Here is a 21938-nt window from a genome sequence, read left to right on the forward strand (position 1 = left end):
CTAAAGATGAACTCCCTCATCGCAAACCTAAAGACCATCAAGCTTACGTGATCAACACGGACGATAGTCATCTCCCAGGAACCCACTGGGTAGCCGTCTACTTTCCTCAAGAAGGATGTGTGGAATATTTCGATTCGTACGGATTGCCCCCTTTGGAAGACGATATCATCGACTTTATGAGAAGAAATGCTCAAACCACCCGATTCAATAACGTGAAATTACAAGGCACAGATTCCTTGGTGTGTGGACAGTACTGTGTGTATTTTCTGCATCATCGCAGCTTGGGCTATTCCTTAGAACATTTAGTGACTCATTTCGATCCTCGTTCTTCTGCTAGAAATGATGTGAAAGTAGATCGATGGTTTTGTGACCATTATGCTTATCTTTTGTCTCAAGCTAGGAAACGTAGTGTCCATCAATGGCCTAATGATTTCCAACAGTGGAAATCACAATTTCATTCACAACGTTGTCAGCCTTGTTCAAAGTAGTTAGTAATTGAAGAAAAAAATGTTTGATGTTATAGTGTTGGATTATTGTTAAAAATGTTAGAGTTGTTGTTTAGTGTTAAGTGATTTTTGAATAAAAAATGTTGTGTTTTGAAAAAAATGACTTTGTGGTTTGTTTAGCTATAAGAATGTTGGATTGATGCTCTTTCATTTCTTACTATCCCTCTCATGAACGTTGCGGCTCGAAAACCGTGTGGGGATGTTTTCCTTCACGTCCGCGCTTTCACTTTAAGAACCGGGTTGTTCCCAGTCTAGCCATCCATTGTCGACTCATCCTCCTAAGAAGATGTGCTCCAAACTAGCTAAGCTCAACGAAGCCTACGTGAATTTGCATAGGGTCAGACACAGTCTGATACCGAAGCCAGAAGAAATAGAGAATGTGAGAATGTTAAAAATCACTGAAGACCTGATAGAAGAGCTCTTCAGAGAAGAAATGAACAGGGAGAAAGAAGAATGGACAGAGAAGTACAGACTTCAGAGACAGCAGCAACAGCAGCAACAACAGCAACAGCAGCAGCAGCAGCAACCTGAAGCTGACAGAGGCTTTGTCGATTGTCGTATCGACACCAAAGAATTCTTCTTCTCTTTCCGAAGAAGCAGACCTATCGCCAGAAAGTCTATCCTCAGAGGACATCGCATTCTTAGAAACTAAAAAAGAATGCCATAGCAAAAAAACCCAAAAAAAAACAGCCCTTTTCAGGGCTACCCAATACTCTAGAAAAGAAATAACGATCCATTTGCCAATGTGTGTAGGTAGAGTAGTGTGAAAATAAACACTAACTCTTGCTTTTAAAAATGTGAGGGTATGTGTTGGTGTGTTTGTGTTAGTAAGAGCTAAAGTAAGTTGGTGTGGATAATAGATTAAAATGATGTTTGTTTTTTGGTGTTTGAGGTGTATATTTGGAGTTAGATTGAATTGCTTTGAGTATGTGGATAGTCTATTGAAGTGATTTATAAAAAATTTTAAAATAGTGATGGGTAGCATAAAAAGTGAGTGAGTGTTTCTTTTAGGTCCGCGCGTTGTTGTTTTTTTGGTCATGATCTAGGTAAGATGAATTTTATGTTATTAGGGGGATGTTTTCCATCACGTCCGCGCTTTCAGTATAAATTGAAACTCGTTCGGCAGTCCAGCTACCCTTGCTGATTGATCAACACCAAAAAAAAATGAACACGAGACTTGAGAAACTGTTGGAGCTTCATGTGCATCTGGAATATGCCAGGTGCATATTAAATGAACTGGCCGCGGAAGCCATTGTCGAGGAGGGAAGGATAAGAGAGGAGGAAAGAAGAAACAAAGAAGAGGAGGAGAGAAGATATAAAGAAGAAGAAAGAAGATATAAAGAGGAAAGAAGAAACAAAGAAGAGGAGGAGGAAAAGGAGAGAAGAAAAAATTTCAAAATCCCAGAGAGCGAAAATTGGGATTCTGAAGCGACATATCCTGCCTCTGCTCTCTCCCCCCAAAAGGTAAAAAGTAACTGGGGGATAAGATGCGTATGTGGCGCCAGGCCTGGAAGGTGCCACCATTAACCAGGTGCCCATGAAGTTCCAAACAAAACAGCCCTTTTCAGGGCTACCCAATACTCTAGAAAAGAAATAACTATTAATTTGCCAATGTGTAGGTAGAGTAGTGTGAATATAAACACTAACTCTTTTTTTAAAAAATGTGAGGGTATGTGTTTGTGTGTTTGTGTTTGTATGAGTAAAGGTATGTTTGTGCGAATAGTAGATTATGGGTTTCTTTATTGTTTCTTAGCAAATGTGGAGAGTATAGTTTGGGTTATATTATATGAAATGAAAAAGTAGGGGATGTTTTCCTTCACGTCCGCGCGTTGTTCGGTCATGATCTAGGTAAGATCCATTTTATGTTTTTAGGGGGATGTTTTCCTTCACGTACGCGCTTTAAGTATAAGAACCCACAGTATTCGTCGTTCAAACCATTCTACATAGAAAATGGCTTCAAACCACCTGGATAAATTTCAATCATTGCAAGACGTCCTTGACAATTTGGGCATGATAGAACAAATGCTCGTACGACTCGTTGAAGACCACTATTCTTATAGTCCGCATAGAGTAAAAATGGAAATTAACAACTTAAGAAAAGCAAAGGACATGATCAGTGGTGTGATGAAGGAAATAAAGGAGGAGAAGGAGGATGAAGAGGAAAAGATAAGAATAAGAACATGGAACGAAAAAATTGAAAAAGAAGAAGAAAATGAGAAGAGGAAGAAAGAAGAAGAGGAAGAGAAGAAAGAAGAAGAGGAGGAGAAAAAAAAGAAAGGGAAGAAGAGAAAGAGTGTTGGAGATAAAATAAGAAGTTGGTGGAGGAAAAGAAGAAATTAGAAGCAGAAGAAGAAAACCCAAAGGCCCTTTTCAGGGCCAGCCATATTTCTCGAAAAGAGATAGTCTTTGAATTGCCTACCCCTTTTTTTAAAAAAAAATTTTTTAAAATTTAAAAAAAAAAAATCCCATGTTCCATTCCCCTTGTCCCTAAACAAGCCCAAACTCTATTCCCCATGTTAAATTCCCCTTGTCCGTAGAGTGGCCCACGATTTATTGCCATGTTAAATTCCCCTTGTCCGTAAAGTGGCCCACGATTTTTCGCCATGTTAAATTTCCATTGTCCGTAAAGTGGCCCAGGGGTGTTTTTAATGCTAATTCCCATTGTCCGTAAAGTGGCCCCCTTCACTACTAACCAACCATTCAGTTGGCTAATATCCAGTTACCAGTTATCTACTACCAACCAACCAATTATCTACTATCAACCAACCAAGTTATCTACTATCAACCAACCAATGACCTACTATCAATACCCAGTTATATACATTCCAACAACCAATTATTTACTATCTATGGACCAATTATCTACTATTCGCCAACAGGTGAACCACGAATCAATTATCAACTTCAATCAACCAGTTATCTACTATCCAATAGACAAGATATATACCCCTTCTAAATGAAAGTAATGTCCCTAACCATCATATGATCGTTCTTACAAATTAAGTAGGCCCTTATTTACCTCCCTTTTTAATATATCTACTCTATCCCGCTGTATTTATTGAAACACAACTACCTTCAGTATCTCCACTAAAACCTTACAAAGCGAACCTTATTCAACAGGCTACAGACCATATGAATCTCTTCTAAATGAAAGGAGTAATCATAACCCTAACCTTTATGATCCCTGTGATAAATAAAGTAAACAGTTATATTCTAATCTACAATTTCCCTACCATCCTATTTTAAACATCTGTCTATTTATTACATTCTTTTTAGGAGTGAAAATATGAACTTTTCTGCACTCTAAATCAAATGACTTCTTTTTACCACCAAGGTCAATACACTCGTGACAGCTTGAATTTTATATTTTTAAATATAAACGTAGAGTATATTTGGCAAAATGTAATCTGCTGAAGTTAATTTTGGTTTCCCGTTCTTGAAAACGACCAAACCTTAAGCATGCGTGTACATGTATGAAGCAGAGAGAAATATTCCTCCTCCTCCTCCTCTTCTTCTTCTTTGTATTATTATTATTATTATCATTATTATTGTTATTAATATTTATAATAATAATAATAATAATAATAATAATAATAATAATAATAATAATAATAATAATATTGTTATTATTATTATTATTATTATTATTACAATTATTATTATTATTATTATTATTATTATTATTATTATTATTATTATTATTATTATTATTTTCATGACGTGTGCTTGAATAAAGTGACTTCTGACCAGAGAGAGAGAGAGAGAGAGAGAGAGAGAGAGAGATGTTACGTATATTTGATTTAATTGATAATTTTAAAATCCTTTTATGTGTAATTTCATTAGATGTCAAAATAATGTAGCTTTGTTTGCTAGGAACTCGATATTTATTCAGAAAATAGTTTAACCATGACTCTTCAGTTGTAAATACATAAAGCTAACCTAGTTCCTGACCTTGATTTAGAAGTCAATGAGAGAAGTAAACATTTCATCTTTCTTATTATCGGAGTAACACTTGCTCAGTTACATTGCTACGATGTCTGCAGTGTGTCAGTTTATAGTAATGTCTAGCACTGGGGCATCATGCCGCAGACATGTAGCATGATGTCCCATCCAATCACATTATTCTGACACCAGGCCTAGTACTAACCTTGTAAATCTGAGCGACTAGCGAGGCAGCTGTTAGTATCATTTTTATAAGTCTTTGGATGACTCGACCGGAGTTCGAACCCGCGATCTACCGCAGATAGTATAAATAACTAGGTGTTGGATAATATATAAAAGTAGGATATTATATAAAATAGGTGTTGGATAGTAGATTACTAAATACTAGATTGCAGATAACTAAGTGTTAGACAGTAGATAACTGAGTGTTGGTGTAGTATTGTAGATGATTAAGTGTTTGATAGTATATAAGTAACTCTTGAGTAGTAAATAAGTATGTGTTAGATAGCAACTGTAGTTTTAATATTACACTTCCTATTTTTTTCATAGAAAGGCCTACAGTATTAAATTTCGATTATGCCAAACAGCGGTGCAGATAATGTTAAATTTCCCGTATGCCCCAGATCGGGCCATGCCTGTTAATCTTCGTTCGCAACGTCTCTCCTGTTGGTGCTACAAAGTATCTCACATGACAATTTCCATTACAATTTATATATTTAAACATTTGCTTACATTCTCAAATTAAATTTAAACGTTTAGCACGCTCAATCTGATACATTAATTAATTATTATGACCTTTGTGTGTGCATGTTAATAACAAACTTGTTATATTTCTTATAAGGTATCAAATATATGCATTTAATGACGTGTTATATATGTACATACGTTTTAAAATTTTGTATAGATTTATGTTGTATATTGTTGTTTTGTCTTTAACGCTAATGCTACTGTTAGCATTGTAATTTTCTGATGTTATGTTATAATTAACATATGTACTATCCGTGGGCCTGTCCTTTGAAATACGTAGTGTTTGTTTTATGTCGTGTCTGTAAACTATCTAATCCATTCCAAGTGCTTTATGTTTTACGAATTACTGAAGTTAATTAAAAAATGTATATTGTATTGTTCTTGTTAACGTGTGTTGATTCGGTCATCTGGGATGCAATAGTATAGAGGAGTTAATATATTAACACTGAAGGAATATAAAGTTAACCAGTCTAGCATCAGAAAGCCGCCATCACCCGGTACGTGAAACAAACGTGGGCTATATAAATCAAACAGAATGGCGTACAAAGGAGGACAAAAAGTGCAGAAAGTGATGGTGCAGCCCATCGTATCCTTTGTTTACACTCGAACTAGACAAATCGTTTACGAAATCAAACGAGGATATTCCATTTATTTTATTCATTTTTGAACGGGTGGGTGAGGGGCACTCAATACACAGTTGAGGTAGTCCTACAATGTAAGACATAGCACATGTTGTTTTTGTTTTAGTGCTATGTCTTATTTCCCAAATAAAGTGCTTGTATAGCGTGTTACGATGTCAGTTGACATCGGAATGAGTAGTCAAACTTTCAGGAATATCTCACTTGGGTAGTCCTACGTCACATCACCTGATATTTTCTTTTCGTGGTGGGGGAGGGTGATGGGTTTTTATTGCCGAACTAACGGCGCAGTGTAGCGTGTTTTGATGTTGACTAACATTGTAACGAAAGTCAAATTTTCAAAAATATCACACAACTGGCAACCAATAACGATGCTTTCCTACAAAGTAAAGTTACAATGATTTTGTCAGACTTTACTTACCCTGATGTCTTTTGTCGAATAAATTCAAATTCTCACAAAAGAAATGGACTTGTTTTCAAGTTTTGTTCACCTATATTTTAGTTGGCTGGAAAGTGGTGGAATGCTGAAATCAGGTTAAGTTGAAATATTATTCTTTAACGAAACGAATAATACCGCTCTGGTGGCCTAGTGGTTAGAGCATCCTCCTTGGATGCGGTAGGTCGTGGGTTTGATCCCCAGCCGAGTCATACCAGAGACTTACAAAAATGGTACTAACAGCAGCTTCGCTTGGCATTCAGTATTAAGAGGTTAGTGTTAGGGCTGGTCAGCCTCATGTCAGGATAACTTGTCTGGGTGGGACATAATGCTACATGTCTGCGGCATGATGCCTCAGTGCTAGACATCAGTATAAACTGCCACATCGTAGACATCATAGCAATATGACTGAAAAATCGCTAAAACTACGTTAAAAATCAAAATCACATCACGAAATGAATAAAAATATATTATGCCTGTTGGAACTGTAAGCAACATTTCGTTTCATTCAAGAAACATATCCCCCACATGTACCTATATAAACGTACTTAGGCATACCTTGACTGCTGTCGCATTGCAACAAATTCAGATGTATGTCAACGGAACATGAAAATGCGTCCATTTGCTGGTGTCATATTTTCATTCCACCAGGATAGACAGCACATTTATTATATTAATTAAACATAAATTAGTGGAATAATGTTGTCATGGGCTGCCAAGTGAGATATTCCTGAAAGTTTGACTACTCATTCCGATGTCAACCAATATCGGAACACGCTATACAAGGCCATTATTTGGGTAGTAAGACATCGCACTAAAACAAAAAACGTGCTATGTATTACATTGTAGGACTAACACACTTGGCAGCCTATATCGACACTCTTTCACTAATTTATGTGTAATTAATATACTTACTTTGCTGTCTTTATATAATACAGGCAGCGACTTACCGCTGCCATGTTTTAATTCGGTATTGTCAAATCAGAAGATAACTCTTTCTGTCGCTTTCTTATCGAACGATTTACAGTTCATTTTATAGTCTGACTATACCTATGTTTGTTTGTATACCCCTACCGATTTCAATTATGGTAATCTTTAATGTGATAAAAAGTGCACAAAACTTAGGCAATTCATTTATTGATTTACAATTTCTAACCGACTGCTCCAGTGGCCTAGTGGTTAGAGCATCTGTCTTGGATGTGGGAAGTCACGGGCTCAAACCCTGGTCGAGTCATACCAAAGACTTGCAAAAATGTACTAACAGCTGCCTCGCCTGGCGCTCAGCATTAAGAGGTTAGCGTTAGGACTGGTCGACCTGGTGTCAGGATAATGAGACGGGGGGGGGACATCATGCTACATGTCTGCGGCATGATGTCCCAGTGCTAGACATCACTAGAAACTGTCACATTGCAGACGTTGAAGCGATATGACTGAAAAATTGTTAAAGCTACATTAAAAATCTAAATTACACACATAATTTCTAACCTTAATGTGAACAGACTGGCAATCTCTGCACCTTTCATGCTTAAAGGACTTTCTGTATTTACACGGTGCCATGCTGTGTACACTATGGGCAAGCTGATTTCCTAAGAATATTGTGACATAGTTCATCCTGTTCTGTAACTGCCGGATGATTCCATAAATTACTATAATGTTGAGAGTTTAGAGTTATATCCTTTGCACAGATGTACACAGAAATTATACCGCTTGTTAAATCCATGTGAAAGGCAAATTTGTAATTGTCATTCTTTTCCTTTGTTTGATTCAACATTGTAAATATTGGAAGCAGACAACATAGTATTTTCCTTTTATGTACATACATGTGTCGTCGTACATATATCCCATCTCTGAAAATGGACTTGGCCAGGAACTGGAATTGACTGGTGAACAGGTCATCTTTTACACTGAAGACATCCATTTCGAAATGAGCAGACGATAACACCGTTCCCACCTGGGCATAATTGGGTTTGAAATTTTAGATCAATAAATGAACTGACTAAGTTCTTTGTATGTTTTATCTCATTTGTGCTTTTCATCTTTTAAATCACAGACAGACAGACAAACGGTGAGGTATATGCAGACTGTAATCCAAGTTTATTCTGACCTGTTGTATGCAGTGTTTCATATTTGGACATTTAGTCAGTTTGTCATGCTGTAGAGGCATGCTATCTTCAGGCAACTTGAATCTGCTTCTGAAAATTAACACAAGACCCAAGACTTCGACCCTGATATTTATGTTTCGGGCATCGAGGTGTTATTACATGAATAGCGGCACTGTAGCTTATTTTGATGTTGACTAACATCGTAACAAAAGTCAAATTGTCACGAATGTCTCACACACTTGGCAGCCCATAGCGTCAATTTGTTACTAATTAAAGTCAACCCTGGCTGTGTCATACCAAAGACTTACAAAAATGGTACTAACAGCTGCCTCGCTTGATGCCCAGCATTAAGAGGTTAGTGTTAGGACTGGTTGTCCTGGTGTCAGGATAATGTGACTGGGTGGGACATGATGCCACATGTCTGCGGCATGATGCCTCAGTGCTAGACATCACTGTAAACTGTCACACTGCAGACATTGTAGCAATATGACTGAACAATTAAAAATCCAAATCACACACACACATATATACTACCTAACACACACATTTGTTGTGACTGAACCAGTGTCCTGTTGGTTAGAGCATCCGTCTCGGATGCAGGAGGTCATGGGTTCGATCCCCGGCCAAGTCATACCAAAGACTTACAAAAATGGTATGAACAGCTGCCTTGCTTAGCGCTTAGCATTAAGAGGTTAGTGTTTGTACTGGTCAGCCTGGTGTCAGGATAATTTGACTGGGTGGGACATCATGCTACATGTCTGTGGCATGATGCCCTAGTGCTAAACATCACTATAAACTGCCAAATCTTCCATTGGTTCAATTTATTTTAAGAATTCTAGTGAAAACCACTTTAAAAAAGAAGTAAAGTTGGCTTCCTCGTGTTGGCTACTTTGTATTTAAAAAAGAAATGACACTTAAAAGAATTCAAAGTCATTTTACAGGGTGATCTTGCTTTGAATAAAATAACCTTTATATTTGATATCCAGTCGGTAAGTTATTACTTGCTGCCAGTTGTGTTTATCATAATTGATATAAATAAGCATTGATGTATGCAGGGTAAATATTAGCACTTGCTGGATTTGCTTTTGTCAGGAAATACACTTATACCGGACTAGTATCTTGCAAAATTGTACTTAGATGACCATAAAAATTAATATTCTGGAATGTTGGTCTATGGGATTTGATCAGTCCTGCTTTAAATGACTTTTTTTAGACACCGCGCAACAGAATTTGACTTGACAGAAAACATTCTCCCATAAAGGCTTTTCTTCTTATTCGGACAGATGATATTGATTGACATGCCTGCAAAATATACAAAACATTGAAACAGTTGTTTATAACTGCTTATGCGTTTTTCTGTTAAGCAGATATCTCAGAAAGAGTGGGTCTTTGGTTTATTTATGTGTACATGTTTTATTCAAGCATGTACATTTTTGCAGCTCTCCGAATGAAAATCATATGTGATAGTGCTCACAGTACATCCAGGGTTTATCATTGACCCCAAAGGGAATGTCCCTGCCACTAAGTATTATCTCAGTGCCAGGTTGGGCTTATAATATTTTTTTAAAGTGCATTGGAGCTTTTAAGGGCCTACTCCATGCTAAAATTCTAAAAGGAACCCCGAAACAAAATCCATATGTTTATGTGGCAACTTCACTCTCATTTTCCACTTGACCTTAACTAAACGTCAGAACCTGATCTTCAGATACCTACAGAATGTGAGTATTCATCTTGTTTGAATATTTTTTTAGAGTTTACATTTTGAAAGTTGTATTTCAAATTGAGCATTAACTTGTTTTGTGGAAATTAAATTATTTTTGTTTTACATTAATGAAGCAACAAATAAAGATTAATGAAGTTTGAAGCAGGTCAGTCATTCCATACTCAAGTTGTTTTGTACCCAATGCTATGGTCATTTTGTACCCAAAACTAGTACTGTTTATTGCACACATTGAGGTACAGATATAACCCCCAAGATTATATATTATTTCAGACTGTTACATATTCAATTTCATTCATTGCCTTGGTGACAGATGTATGCTGTATTACATGGGGTGCATTACAGACATTTTATTGCTGGCAGAATCCATGCATGCATAAGTTTATTCAATTATTTAAAACATTAAATATATAGCTTTAAAATACAGAAGTAAAATATATGTAAAATGCAGTGCCAAGTTAAATTTACCCCCTCCCTCTTTGTTTTTCTCTGCGAGACAGAGTATTTATGTGCATTATATTTAGGAGGATAACATAATAAAACAGATGCCAGGACATGGTTACAAATTTTCACTCACCTATTTCAGTTTTTTCAAATGAGAATTTCAGTTATGTCACTAACTTGTTAGCTTCTTGTGATTGGTGAAATTGTCCAAAACTTTTGCACAGCAGTCTTCAGAAAAATGTCTTGGCGGTCTGGATTGTATACTGTGGTCTACAGTTTGGGTACCAAGGAGTAACAATAGACAAAAGTTGAAATTAACACCAGTATTGGTCATTGGTGATGACAAACATAATTAAGCAACACCGTTTGATCTGCTTTCAGCCCATTATTAAAAGATCGCCAAATTTATAGTTGTTTTTAGTGGCTAAACATTTGTAATTGTTTCAGCCATGTTAGTCTTTACTGAATAAAACCAAGAAAAATGGTAATGTTTGTCGATTAGAATGACTTCAAAAGAAAGGACTTGTTCAATTATTTAAACTTAGTAATCTTTTCTTTTTCTTTAACTTGCAGAGAGATGCTATTCTTCAGTGAAAACACTGCAACTGTTTATCATTCAGACATGGTTTTTCTCCATTTTAAAGTGGAATTCCACTTTTTTCCTAACTTGAATAAGATTTTTCTTGATATAGTCCGTTTTTATATCATGTCCTATCCAGTTTTTTTAAAAACAGTCTGTCCACTCCCATTCCACAATGACCCTTGTAAATTATTTGTTCCATATATTAGTTAGCACACGAATCTTGTAAAGAGTATTCTGATTGGTCAAAGGTTTAATGTCTTGTCCACTGAATGTTCATGTAATGGAAACTGATGGCAATGGAAAGAAGAAGCATGCTTGCAAAACATCGCATCCCAAGTTGTTGAGAGAGACCATGACATGAGAAGTTTAGATGAAGGTTTAACAAAATGTATGGAAATAGGAATGGCTGAAGTGAAAACCTGACTGTAATTAGTTGGTCAGTTTATAAGAACACTGAATGCTAGAGGGCTGGCATTTTGTGACCTCTGCAATAAAGATCAGAAGTACGATAATCGCAGTTGGAAGAGTTTGGAACAGCATGTACAAAAGAAGCTGCATAAGGAAAAATTGAAGCTTAGAAGGCATCTGGAAATTTTAAAGTTATTTACTACAAGAAGAAATATTTTTTGCATGAGAGAACATATGTAGCACTGTTAAAATATGCAAACTGCATGTCGCCAAGCACCAGTTTGAAAGGAAAAAGACTCATTCGGAAGGAAAGGAAACGATTGCACATTGAGCCATTAAAGTCAGTGGTGAAAAAAAGAAGGCTAGAGAAATCTTTGCCAAAGCCACAAAAAAGAGCTCAACTGGCATATCAACAGGTTGTGTCCATTGTAGAGAAAGACAAGTGAATGTACGAGATTGTATATAGTTGATGTACTGGGGGTGTTTATTTTACAGATTTGTTATAAAAAAGAGGAGTATAATATATTTGCTGTAAAAATTGAGAAATTATTATGACTTAATTATGATGTGAACACTGACATGCACATGAAATAACCTCAGCATCAATAGTATTGGAGAACAAATTCATGTGACTATAATTAATATTGTGAAATTATTGAATTCGAGGTGAACATTTTTGGTAAGTTTGTTAGTTCTTCAAATGATTTTTTTTGGTTTATTTTATAACCATAAGTTGCATTAGGAGCAGTTTTTTTTAAAGTATAAAATGTGTTTTTGGCCGGATTGGGGGTGTTGCCCCTCAAGACCCCATTGGGGGAGGACCCCCAAACCCCTCTTAATATTTTTTCAGCTTTTTTTGTGGAAGACCAAAATCATGTCTGATCATTGCTTTAACAATTTTTTGCCTGGATCTGCTTTACTCATGCAACAGGAACAGTTTATTAGACAAAAGATATGTTTTTAATTAGAGAGGGAGCGGTATATGTGACAATATGGTGTAATTGACCATATATAGTAATGGGTTTCAAATTGAACATCGTCTTGGGTATGAAACAACCATCACCTCAGGTATGAAACAAACATCACCTTGGATACGAAACAACCAGTTTCTGCTGGGTACAAAACGACTTGGGTATGGATTGACCATAAGCCTATGAAGCTAGTTTAGAAATGCAGTATGAAAAGCTAAAATCACAAGGACAGGTATCTTCAGGTGATCAGATTTTAATATGCACAAACATGGCAAAACATGTTTTCAGGACGAATTATTTTCTCACTCATTCATATCACAAAACAAGTCAGTAATGATTTATGATATATCTTTTTATCTTTTTGTGAAAGGTTGAATTGTCATGAATATCCCTTGCCAGTACATGTTGATGCTTATTTTTATTAACGTTGTTTATTTATAGACTTTGCAATTATTTTTTCAACAGAGATCTAGAGTACAGGTTTGGTTGTATGAACAAGTAAATCTGAGGATAGAGGGATGTATAGCAGTAAGTACTAATCATTTTTATAGATTTAGGACATCGCCATATATGATCGCTTTTAAGTCAGGTCTGCAAACAACACAAGATCCTGACCTACCATAGCATAATGTGCCTGCAGATGAAGGTCTGTGTGTTTTGTTCTACTTATTAGTCCTAACAGAATGCACTGGCAGATCTGTGTCTGTGCAGTTTGCTCTTGGACTCAAGTTATAAGCTAGTATAGACAGGATTTACATGATTAAAAAGGTTTAGCTTAACTTACACATTGGCTATTTTCCACTGTACACGTGATTAAAAGATCCAGTTCATGATACAGTGCACTTTGATGTACAGTGACCTACACAGCAGCTCAAGTTTAGCATGGTCAGTTCACAATGTTGAGAGAAGCTCTGTTTTATTTCTCATGATTGGAGGAGATTTCGGCTAGAAATGGGACTTCTTATGCTAAACGGAGCTCCTGACAAGGACCGATTATCTTGATCTGTTTACACCTTACTATAAAATTTAGCACATAAAAATGAGTAAGAAATGCATAAATGTTTGTACGTTTTCTTCTCAACTTTATATGGAAAAAATACATGGGAGTGAAATTATGAACAGGTCTTTTTGCGACCTATATTTCTTTTGAAAAACCTGAAGCAGTTCGATATTTTGAACATTCTACCTAGGCTTTGTGAACATAATTGGCCTGGCCCTTTGTTTATGGGTCTGAATTCCCTTGCTTCTTAGTCAATCAATCCCTGATGCTGTACTTGGTTATGGCTGTATTTTACTTAACATTACTTCTTAGTCAATCAATCCCTCATGCTGTACTTGGTTTATGCTGTATTTTACTTAACATATCTTAGTCAATCAATCCCTGATGCTGTACTTGGTTTATCGTTGTATTTTATTTAACATTACTTAGTCAATCAATCCCTCATGCTGTACTTGGTTTATGCTGTATTTTACTTTACATATCTTAGTCAATCAATCCCACATGCTGTACTTGGTTTATCGTTGTATTTTACTTAACATTACTTAGTCAATCAATCCCTGATGCTGTACTTGGTTATGACTGTATTTTACTTAACATTACTTCTTAGTCAATCAATCCCTGATGCTGTACTTGGTTTATGGCTGTATTTTACTTAACATTGCTTCTTAGTCAATCAATCCCTGATGCTGTACTTGGTTTATGCTGTATTTTACTTAACATTACTTCTTTGGCTAACTACTCAAAATGTTTACTACCATGTGAACATGAAACACGGAAGTTGCAAATAAGACATTTCTGTGATTCGCAGAATATTAATTAGTCTTGATGCGCTGGAACTGTTCTCTGCAGTAAAGTAAGACATATAGCAAGCACCAAGTTGTAGCTCGTACTCTATATGTATTGCGATGTTAGCAATTATGAAGTGTCATATTGTATGGGGTTAACAGAAAAATGCGCTAAAATTTTGACCAGTTTAAGCTCTTTGTCTGACCTATGTATTTGTCACAAATGGCAGGTTTAATAGAATGATGTCTGTTTTTGAATCTTAAGGATGGATTGTTAAAGCACATGTGCTTATAGTGATTATCCTCATATTCGTTTATGTTTCATAAGCACTCATAGGATACCTACATGTTTGGTAGTTTGGAAAATTGGTAGAAAGTTTTTGCCAATTCTTCACTTAAAATTGCAATCTCTTTTCTGTTTTGCTTCAAGATGACATTGCAGCTAGTGTTTTAATTGATTTTAAAATTACAGTTTACTGGGTACAGGTGAGTGATAACAAGCATTGCTTGTAAATGAGCAGGTGTTGTCGTTATATGGGTGATATCATCAATTAATGCAGGGTTTCCAGAGGAAATTGATGCTACGGTTATTCCTGATTTGGAATCTTCTAATAACTTTAATATATACCAGATATAAAATTGTGACAAGCACTTCGCCATGGCTGACACATTGTCTGATTTGTATAGGTTCAGAATTAGTGCCATATATAGTTGAAATTGCTAAAGATGGAGTACGATTCTTCTATTACAGTGAGGAGATTACTAGAAATATCCAATAGGGAAAGCTTATGAAAAGGCCCTTGTGCCATACAATGTCAAGCACCTTCCTTATATCCAAATCTGCGGCATAGACTTTCAATTCTAATTGCAGGTTAGTGAAGATAGCTTCATGTATGTTAAGTGATGCTGTTAGTTATGCAGCTCAATCCCATTTGGAAGCCCTGCTATTGAGTATTTGGAAAATGTAATCTCAGGGCCTGGTGAGGTAATGTCAGTTTTTCTGCTGCTTTTTCAGTAACATGGCCGCATTTGGCAATGAATGCTAATGGCATTTGACTTCAGTTGTAAATTTTAGTAGTTAATTTCTTTCTTAACACTAGAATGCTGAAGCTACTTGTAAACTATTTTAGGGCTTTGATGAATACATGAACTTGGTCCTGGATGAAGCGGAGGAGGTCCACATGAAGACAAAACAGAAGAAGACATTAGGTAAACGAGTATGATTTTGGACCAATATATATTCATGGGAACACACTATCAGAGCTGATGGAAAGCTATTTAATGAATTGGGAAGCATACTCCTGCTTTTGACCATTTTTATTGTCTTCAGAATTTCAGTAGGGAATGTTGCTAACACTGAACGGTGCAGCTGATGATGCCTGATTAAGTTTTAACAAAGATGGTATCATACTTTTGATAATGCATTAGATAGTTTAATGACCGACTAATCTGGTGTGCCATCAGTTATATGGTTTTCCTAATGAGTGTTCTCACTGTGATCAAGTTGTGTCATTTTAAAAATGAATGGAACATCTGTAACTTTTTCCAGCTGCATTGTTTATATGATGAAATTTAGCATAATACAATATTGACCAGGGGCTATCAAATCCCATAGCTCAATATCCCGGGCTTTTCATTTTCAAATTAGGACAAGTAAAGTTGTCCGAAGTGCTAGGCCAGGACAAGTGCTTTTTTATTTCAAACTAAGTTTAGCAAGCACTAATTTTCATAGTTGAATCACTTTATCGACCTTTATCTGGCCATTCATGCCCTCTGGGTATACAGAATACTTGAATCTAACTTCTCCATTTATTCGTTCACATTGTGTGATGCTGCAATAAATGGTCATTGACAATCGTCTCTTGTGCATGAGTTCTGTTACTGCATGACTGAATGTTGGGCAAAGCAACCAAATTGTCAGTCAATGAAACACTTCGAACAGGATGTATAATTGGCAGTGATTTTAAATGACTTTGCTTTTACTCAGCCCAGATTTTGAGCGAGTGGATTGCCATTATATTTCAGTCCACAGAGTCAGTATGATGATGTTTTTCAAAGGCACTTTACCCATGCAAGTTTCCATGACCTTTGTGAACTGACTAAATGATAGTAATGATATGTTAATTTTGTTAATTGATTATATAGAGGATGAACGTCAACACAGGATATTGTGTTTGAATCGATTATGTTAATTAAGGTGTGGTTGGCATTTCCAATTCAACAACAAAATATTTAATATGGTCATTTTAGTAGAAGTTGCCAAATGAGGTCATCTTTCTAGTTTGGATCAAACAGGTTTACTTGGTTATTTTTGCAAGGATGGTCATCAGTAAAATGCATAAAACATTATGCCACTTTGTCTTGAGCTAACTATTTTGTCAATGAGACTGGGAGCCAAAAATATCAAATATTACACACATAAGACACAAAGAAATTAAAGCCCCATTGGGTTGATAATTTATCATGGCTTCAATTCACTGACTCTTGAGGACAGATGTTTGTAGCTTTTGCAAACAATATCCCGAACTGGCATGTGTTGGATATTCAACCAGTGCATTTGTTAATGTAACTGCCAAATTCAGGATTTAATCAGTCATGTCTAGTGATGGTATTAAACCTAATAAGTTGGTGCAACACAGAATAAGCGCGATGGTTTTCAACCTAATAAGTTGGTGCACCTTTTTGTATATGCGAAACATCTGCATGATCAAACTGTTGATTTTAGAATTTTAAAAAAAAAATGGTAAACAGCAAGTGATGCAAGTTTAAGATGAAGGGACAGTAAGCCTCTTGAAAAGTGTTAATAAGCTAGACAGAAGAATAAAAAGGAATATTCAGATTGTTGTGAATAAAAGCTGGAAGAGACAGTTACGTTTATTGGACATCACATGCCAATTTGAATATGTCTTGTGGCGGGAGATATGATTGCCATCATGTGAAATGGAAAAAAATTTCCATGAATTGTGTCAAGTTGAGAGATAGCAACAAGCCATTGAGCTGCATAGGGTTTGGAACAAAAGTTTGTGCAACTGTACTGGTGGCAAATAAAATATACGCATACTTTACAAGCTTTTCAGTTGAACATAATGTTTATCATCGCTGCATGTTTTGAATACCAAAGTTTTAATTATGTTTTCTGGCTTTACATTAGCATTTTATGATATTTTGTTACACCTTACTGAAAACTGGTAAATCTTATGGGAAAAAAATCAATCGTCTTACTGAGATGGACTCGTCTGGGTTGGCAGGTCTTTGTTTTCATTTTAGTGCTGTAGTCATGCAGTATGTATGAACTGCCATTACATCAGAAATATCAAGTCTCACTGAACAAGGCTTCAAGTGGATGACATTGGAATTGTCTCTTTCCAGGTAATAAGATGAAACCCTTTTAAGTGAGAATAGACTTTAGGTCTTGGGACATTGATACTTCTGTGAAGGATATAACAGCACTGGCTCACAAACTTTCTATTATCTGCCAGTCTATCATGTACACAGCAAAAATGTTACTAGGCTTCAAGTAACATCGATTGTATGGAATTTTTCAAATATATTTTTTGACATTTTACACTTTGCTTAAGAAACTATTTTGAGTCTGCAGAGGAATACTTTTAATTTCCATTTTTGGGGGGAAAGTGGGAGGTCTGACAGACTGCTGACGAGTTTATCTCTTGAGTACCACTGGGAAATATGCAGGCCCTGGACCTCAGACCACCACTTTTTTCAGGCCCTGACATTTTGCAAGGCAGATCTGTTCACAATTGATGAATGAGTGAACAGACAGGCACAAGGAATCAATATTCCCCAAGCATAGGAGGCAGGGTTAAGAAAACCCTTATTATAATGATAAATATGTACCAAAACAGCCCTTCAAGTAAATTCTTGTCAGATGAGGAGTTTTTGCAGCTCAACTGAGAATACTTGGCTCAGTCAGATTATATGTTCTGTGGTGGTTATATGAAAGACTGAAAAAAAAAATATTTACCATAAGCATTAAAAAATGTATTTTTACAAGTTTTATTTGGGAAGCTTACTTTATGGCTTGATACACTAATCCTAAACACACATTCAGCCCAAGGTCTAGTCCTAAATAAAAATGGTGAAGCACAGACATCCAGTAGAATTAATTGCCATCTTGAAATTAAGTTGATCAGTAGAGTATTAGTCTTTTCAAGAAATTCATTTTATGTCCAAGACCAATTGTAACATAAACCCATTTTGCCGCCTTGTACGATGCATAGAGATAAGGGGCATTTTACTATAGATACCACTTTATAAAGAGCACATGTGTCTGCAACATCAACACTTTCCTATGACTAAACATTACAATGTCATCACTGGTGCACTAGGTGATTAAAAGTGCAGCATAAAAATCCCTCGTGTATTTAGGGATCAAAATAGACACCTTTACGGTTTATTTAATAACAAAAAGGAAGAAACGCTGCTTGAAGCAAATTAGTTTCATTTCTGTTATTTCCAGAGAAAAGACACCGCCATGCACCATATGCAAATAAGTACAATCAGCAGAGAACTTAATATTCACATTCACACAGCAGCACTAACTTGGAAGCATATTGTGTTGTGCATCAAGATGCACTGAAGTATCAAGAAATACTGCACAGTTTTGACATGTTGAAATAATTGAAAAAATAGTGTAAAATAAAAATATGAACAATGTGTGTAATACATCGACTCCGTTTATAATCGCATAATATGTATGATTTTATGATATATGCTGTTTGTTGATCTTTTTTTAACATGTGATATCATATGAACAGGGTACATTCTTATCTTATGTGTACATCATTGCAAAAGGCCTTGGTCTACAATAATTGTGGTCACGTGTGCACTAGATACAGGTGAATACAAAATATAATGATTCTCATACTTTTTTTATATTTTAGGTCGGATTCTTCTGAAGGGAGACAACATCACATTGATTCAGGCCGTACAATAGTTCTCTTTGCACAATCATCATGTGAATAGACTCATTTCAGCATTGATTCTCATGGGTGTCAATCCTCCAGAAGAAGGTGTGCAGAGTGAAGGCTGCATTGTCTGAGCTTCTGACTGACATGTACAGTAAAAACTGTAGTTGACTGAAAAAAAGTCATTTTTCATGGGGAAAAAAGAAAGATTTCTGGCACAAACTTTGTGTTTAGTCGTCAAAAGTTTTGCCATTTATACATTATCCTAACAAGGTAATGTCCAGAAAGTGAGGGTGTACTTTGTTGCTAGATGATTTTTTAAGTTCAGTTTTCTCCATTTTAATTAGAATCAGCAAGCTTGTTATACCTAGCTGACATGAAGAAATAAAGTGACCCTTTCACTGAATATTAGATTTTGATATTATATCCATGGAATACAACTGTAAGCTGCATAGAAAATATTTTTGTATAATGGTTTGATGTGAATAATACTTTGATTAAACACAAGCTTTTTTTCTCCAGAAGTAACTATTGATGGAATTACGTCTCGTTTCTTTGTATCAGTGGTACTTAACCCATGAGTTGGGACCCAAAAGGTGGTCACAAAGATCATCCTTAATTTTAAATTTCTAATGCTAATTAATTTAGCATTTGATGGGTGGAAGGTGACACCACAAACCTAATCCCCACCTAAAATGTTTAATTACCACTATTTTAGGTCTTAAAAAAAAAAATGAAAATAATCTCTTTTGTAAGGGTCCTGTAGTGATCGATTCCTTATCTGCTTCTGCGTGTATTCACATGAATAAGCACTTTGTTGTATTTTCAGAACACATTAAATCTGTGAATCACTTTGATAGCAAGTCATTAAACTTGTTTATAGTGTAATTTTGTGTTATAATTCAAACTATGTAGTCATGTCATATGTAAATAACATTCTCACACCTACTGAAATTATGCAGAGCCTCATTTGTTTGGATGGTTTCCAAACCTACACCATGATGTTCATCAAAATGGTAATTGTCATTCACATTTCACTACACCTGTGTTAATCTTTCATTTGCCTCATGTTCATCATCATCATCATAATAAACTTTTATGCAAGTGTTTTGCCTTGATTCTCCTTCAATTAGTAAAATATTTTAAGAGAACAAATCACCGTAAAATCTTATTTGTAATTAGGAAAAGTACAGAAGACTATTATGGCAACAGAAACCTTTATTCTACACTAAGGAATAATTTTAATTTACCTAATAGTGAATGTTTTGCATTTGTCCATAATTTAATACATGATACTTTGACAAAATGTAGTTCATGTCATTTCATCATTATCTTTATTCTGGACTAATGGAATATTTTTTTATTTTTCCAGCAATGTTTATAATAAAACATGTCATTTGACGTCATCATTAAAGGTTAGATTTTTTCATTTCATCACAGATTCATGTGATCATGCATCAGTCTCTTGAAAATTTTAATGATTTTCAAAAACCCAAGTGTAATGGACTTGAAAGTATATGCAAGATAAAATTGTATTTCCATTGCCAAATCTTGGAGATATACAAGAATATTACTTTTGTCAATAATGATGTAAATAATAGCAATAGTGCAGAAGAATTTGATCCAAAAGATGTCAAATTTCTGTTTACAGAGAACATAATATTTGACTGCATTGCTTTGAACATTGGTCTTCAATAGTATTTTTAACACATTACTGGTTATCTTCTGTCAAGGAAATGAGTACCAAGTGTCTGTCAAACCGAGACAGCCTTCCCGGCAGGTGTCAAATCTGCAACTCTTGAATTACTGATCCAACACTCTATCAACTTTGGTACTGCAGCACCTTAATGTATTGGACCGGAATTTAAATGCACCCTTATCAACCTCTGCTGTTTAGGATGTCACTTCTATTTTTCTCACTCATCTGGGCTCTTAGAAAGTCAGCTGGTTTATTGCATAAAAGTTCACAAACTTGACAAATGTAACCAAATTTTCTCCAGGTTTTTTTGTGTGCAAAATTATTAAAGGTCCAAGTAACTTCATGGTATAATTCAATATTTATTCCTAGTTCCTATCAGCAGCTCTGCAATTTTAAATGTAAGCTCTACAATAATTGTCCCCCATTGTCTTTTGTTTTTGCCTGAAGAGTATAGATGCTATTTAAAATTTACAGTTACGTCATAAAATATAATTTTGGAGAATATTGTCAGTTGTTTAATATATACTTGGTTAATTCAACTTGTCCTCTTTCTGTAACAAGTCGGAGCAACATCTGCTGAAATCAAGCTGATAAAAATCTACACCAATCTAATATTCCAGTGTTGTGAAACATGGGCAAGTCACAAGTTTTTAGCTCACCAGGCTGTAAGGCATGGTCTTGTATCAATATTTGCTTGCTGACACACATTGGAGTCCATATTTCGGATCTGTGCATATTGAGATCTTGATGTGATTGACTTATTGTCGCTCTAAAGGCCAATTTTCTAGTTTTGATCAGACTTGGAATATATGGTCTTATAATTAACAGTTCAAATTCAGTAATCAGGAAGATCCACATGCATTATTTTTAACTGTATCAATTTATGGAGTTACATCACTAAATGATGTATCCTTATTTTATATGCAGCTTGACATGTGTTCTAATCTCATTGTTCTGTTGTCAGTAGTGTCAGCCTTATTTTCTTACAAACATAACTTACCTTGTTTATCATCATCACAACTGTCATTGACA

General features: G+C 35.5%; 1 protein-coding gene across 1 annotated transcript; it reads left to right on the forward strand.

Annotated features, from left to right (window-relative positions):
• The first annotated feature begins 5653 nt into the window (after nucleotides 1-5653).
• Nucleotides 5654-20312, forward strand: LOC149801082 (small nuclear ribonucleoprotein E). Its single transcript, XM_089955119.1, has 5 exons — nucleotides 5654-5781; nucleotides 10063-10089; nucleotides 12963-13025; nucleotides 15413-15491; nucleotides 19184-20312. Exons 1-5 carry the CDS (start codon nucleotides 5731-5733, stop codon nucleotides 19234-19236), a joined length of 273 nt encoding a protein of 90 aa, XP_089811245.1. The 5' UTR covers nucleotides 5654-5730; the 3' UTR covers nucleotides 19237-20312.
• The last annotated feature ends 1626 nt before the right edge of the window (nucleotides 20313-21938 follow it).

This window comes from Sinohyriopsis cumingii, chromosome 4 (genome assembly GCF_028554795.1).
Source record: "Sinohyriopsis cumingii isolate HCF-2022 chromosome 4, ASM2855479v2, whole genome shotgun sequence".
Classification (NCBI taxonomy): domain Eukaryota; kingdom Metazoa; phylum Mollusca; class Bivalvia; order Unionida; family Unionidae; genus Sinohyriopsis; species Sinohyriopsis cumingii.

Coding starts and splice junctions, on each gene's coding strand:
- LOC149801082 (XM_089955119.1), top strand. CDS start 5,731: ATGGCGTACAAAGGAGGACAAAAAGTGCAGAAAGTGATGGTGCAGCCC. Junction 5,782..10,062: donor AAGTGATGGTGCAGCCCATC/GTATCCTTTGTT, acceptor ACTAAACGTCAG/AACCTGATCTTCAGATACCT. Junction 13,026..15,412: donor GGATAGAGGGATGTATAGCA/GTAAGTACTAAT, acceptor AAACTATTTTAG/GGCTTTGATGAATACATGAA.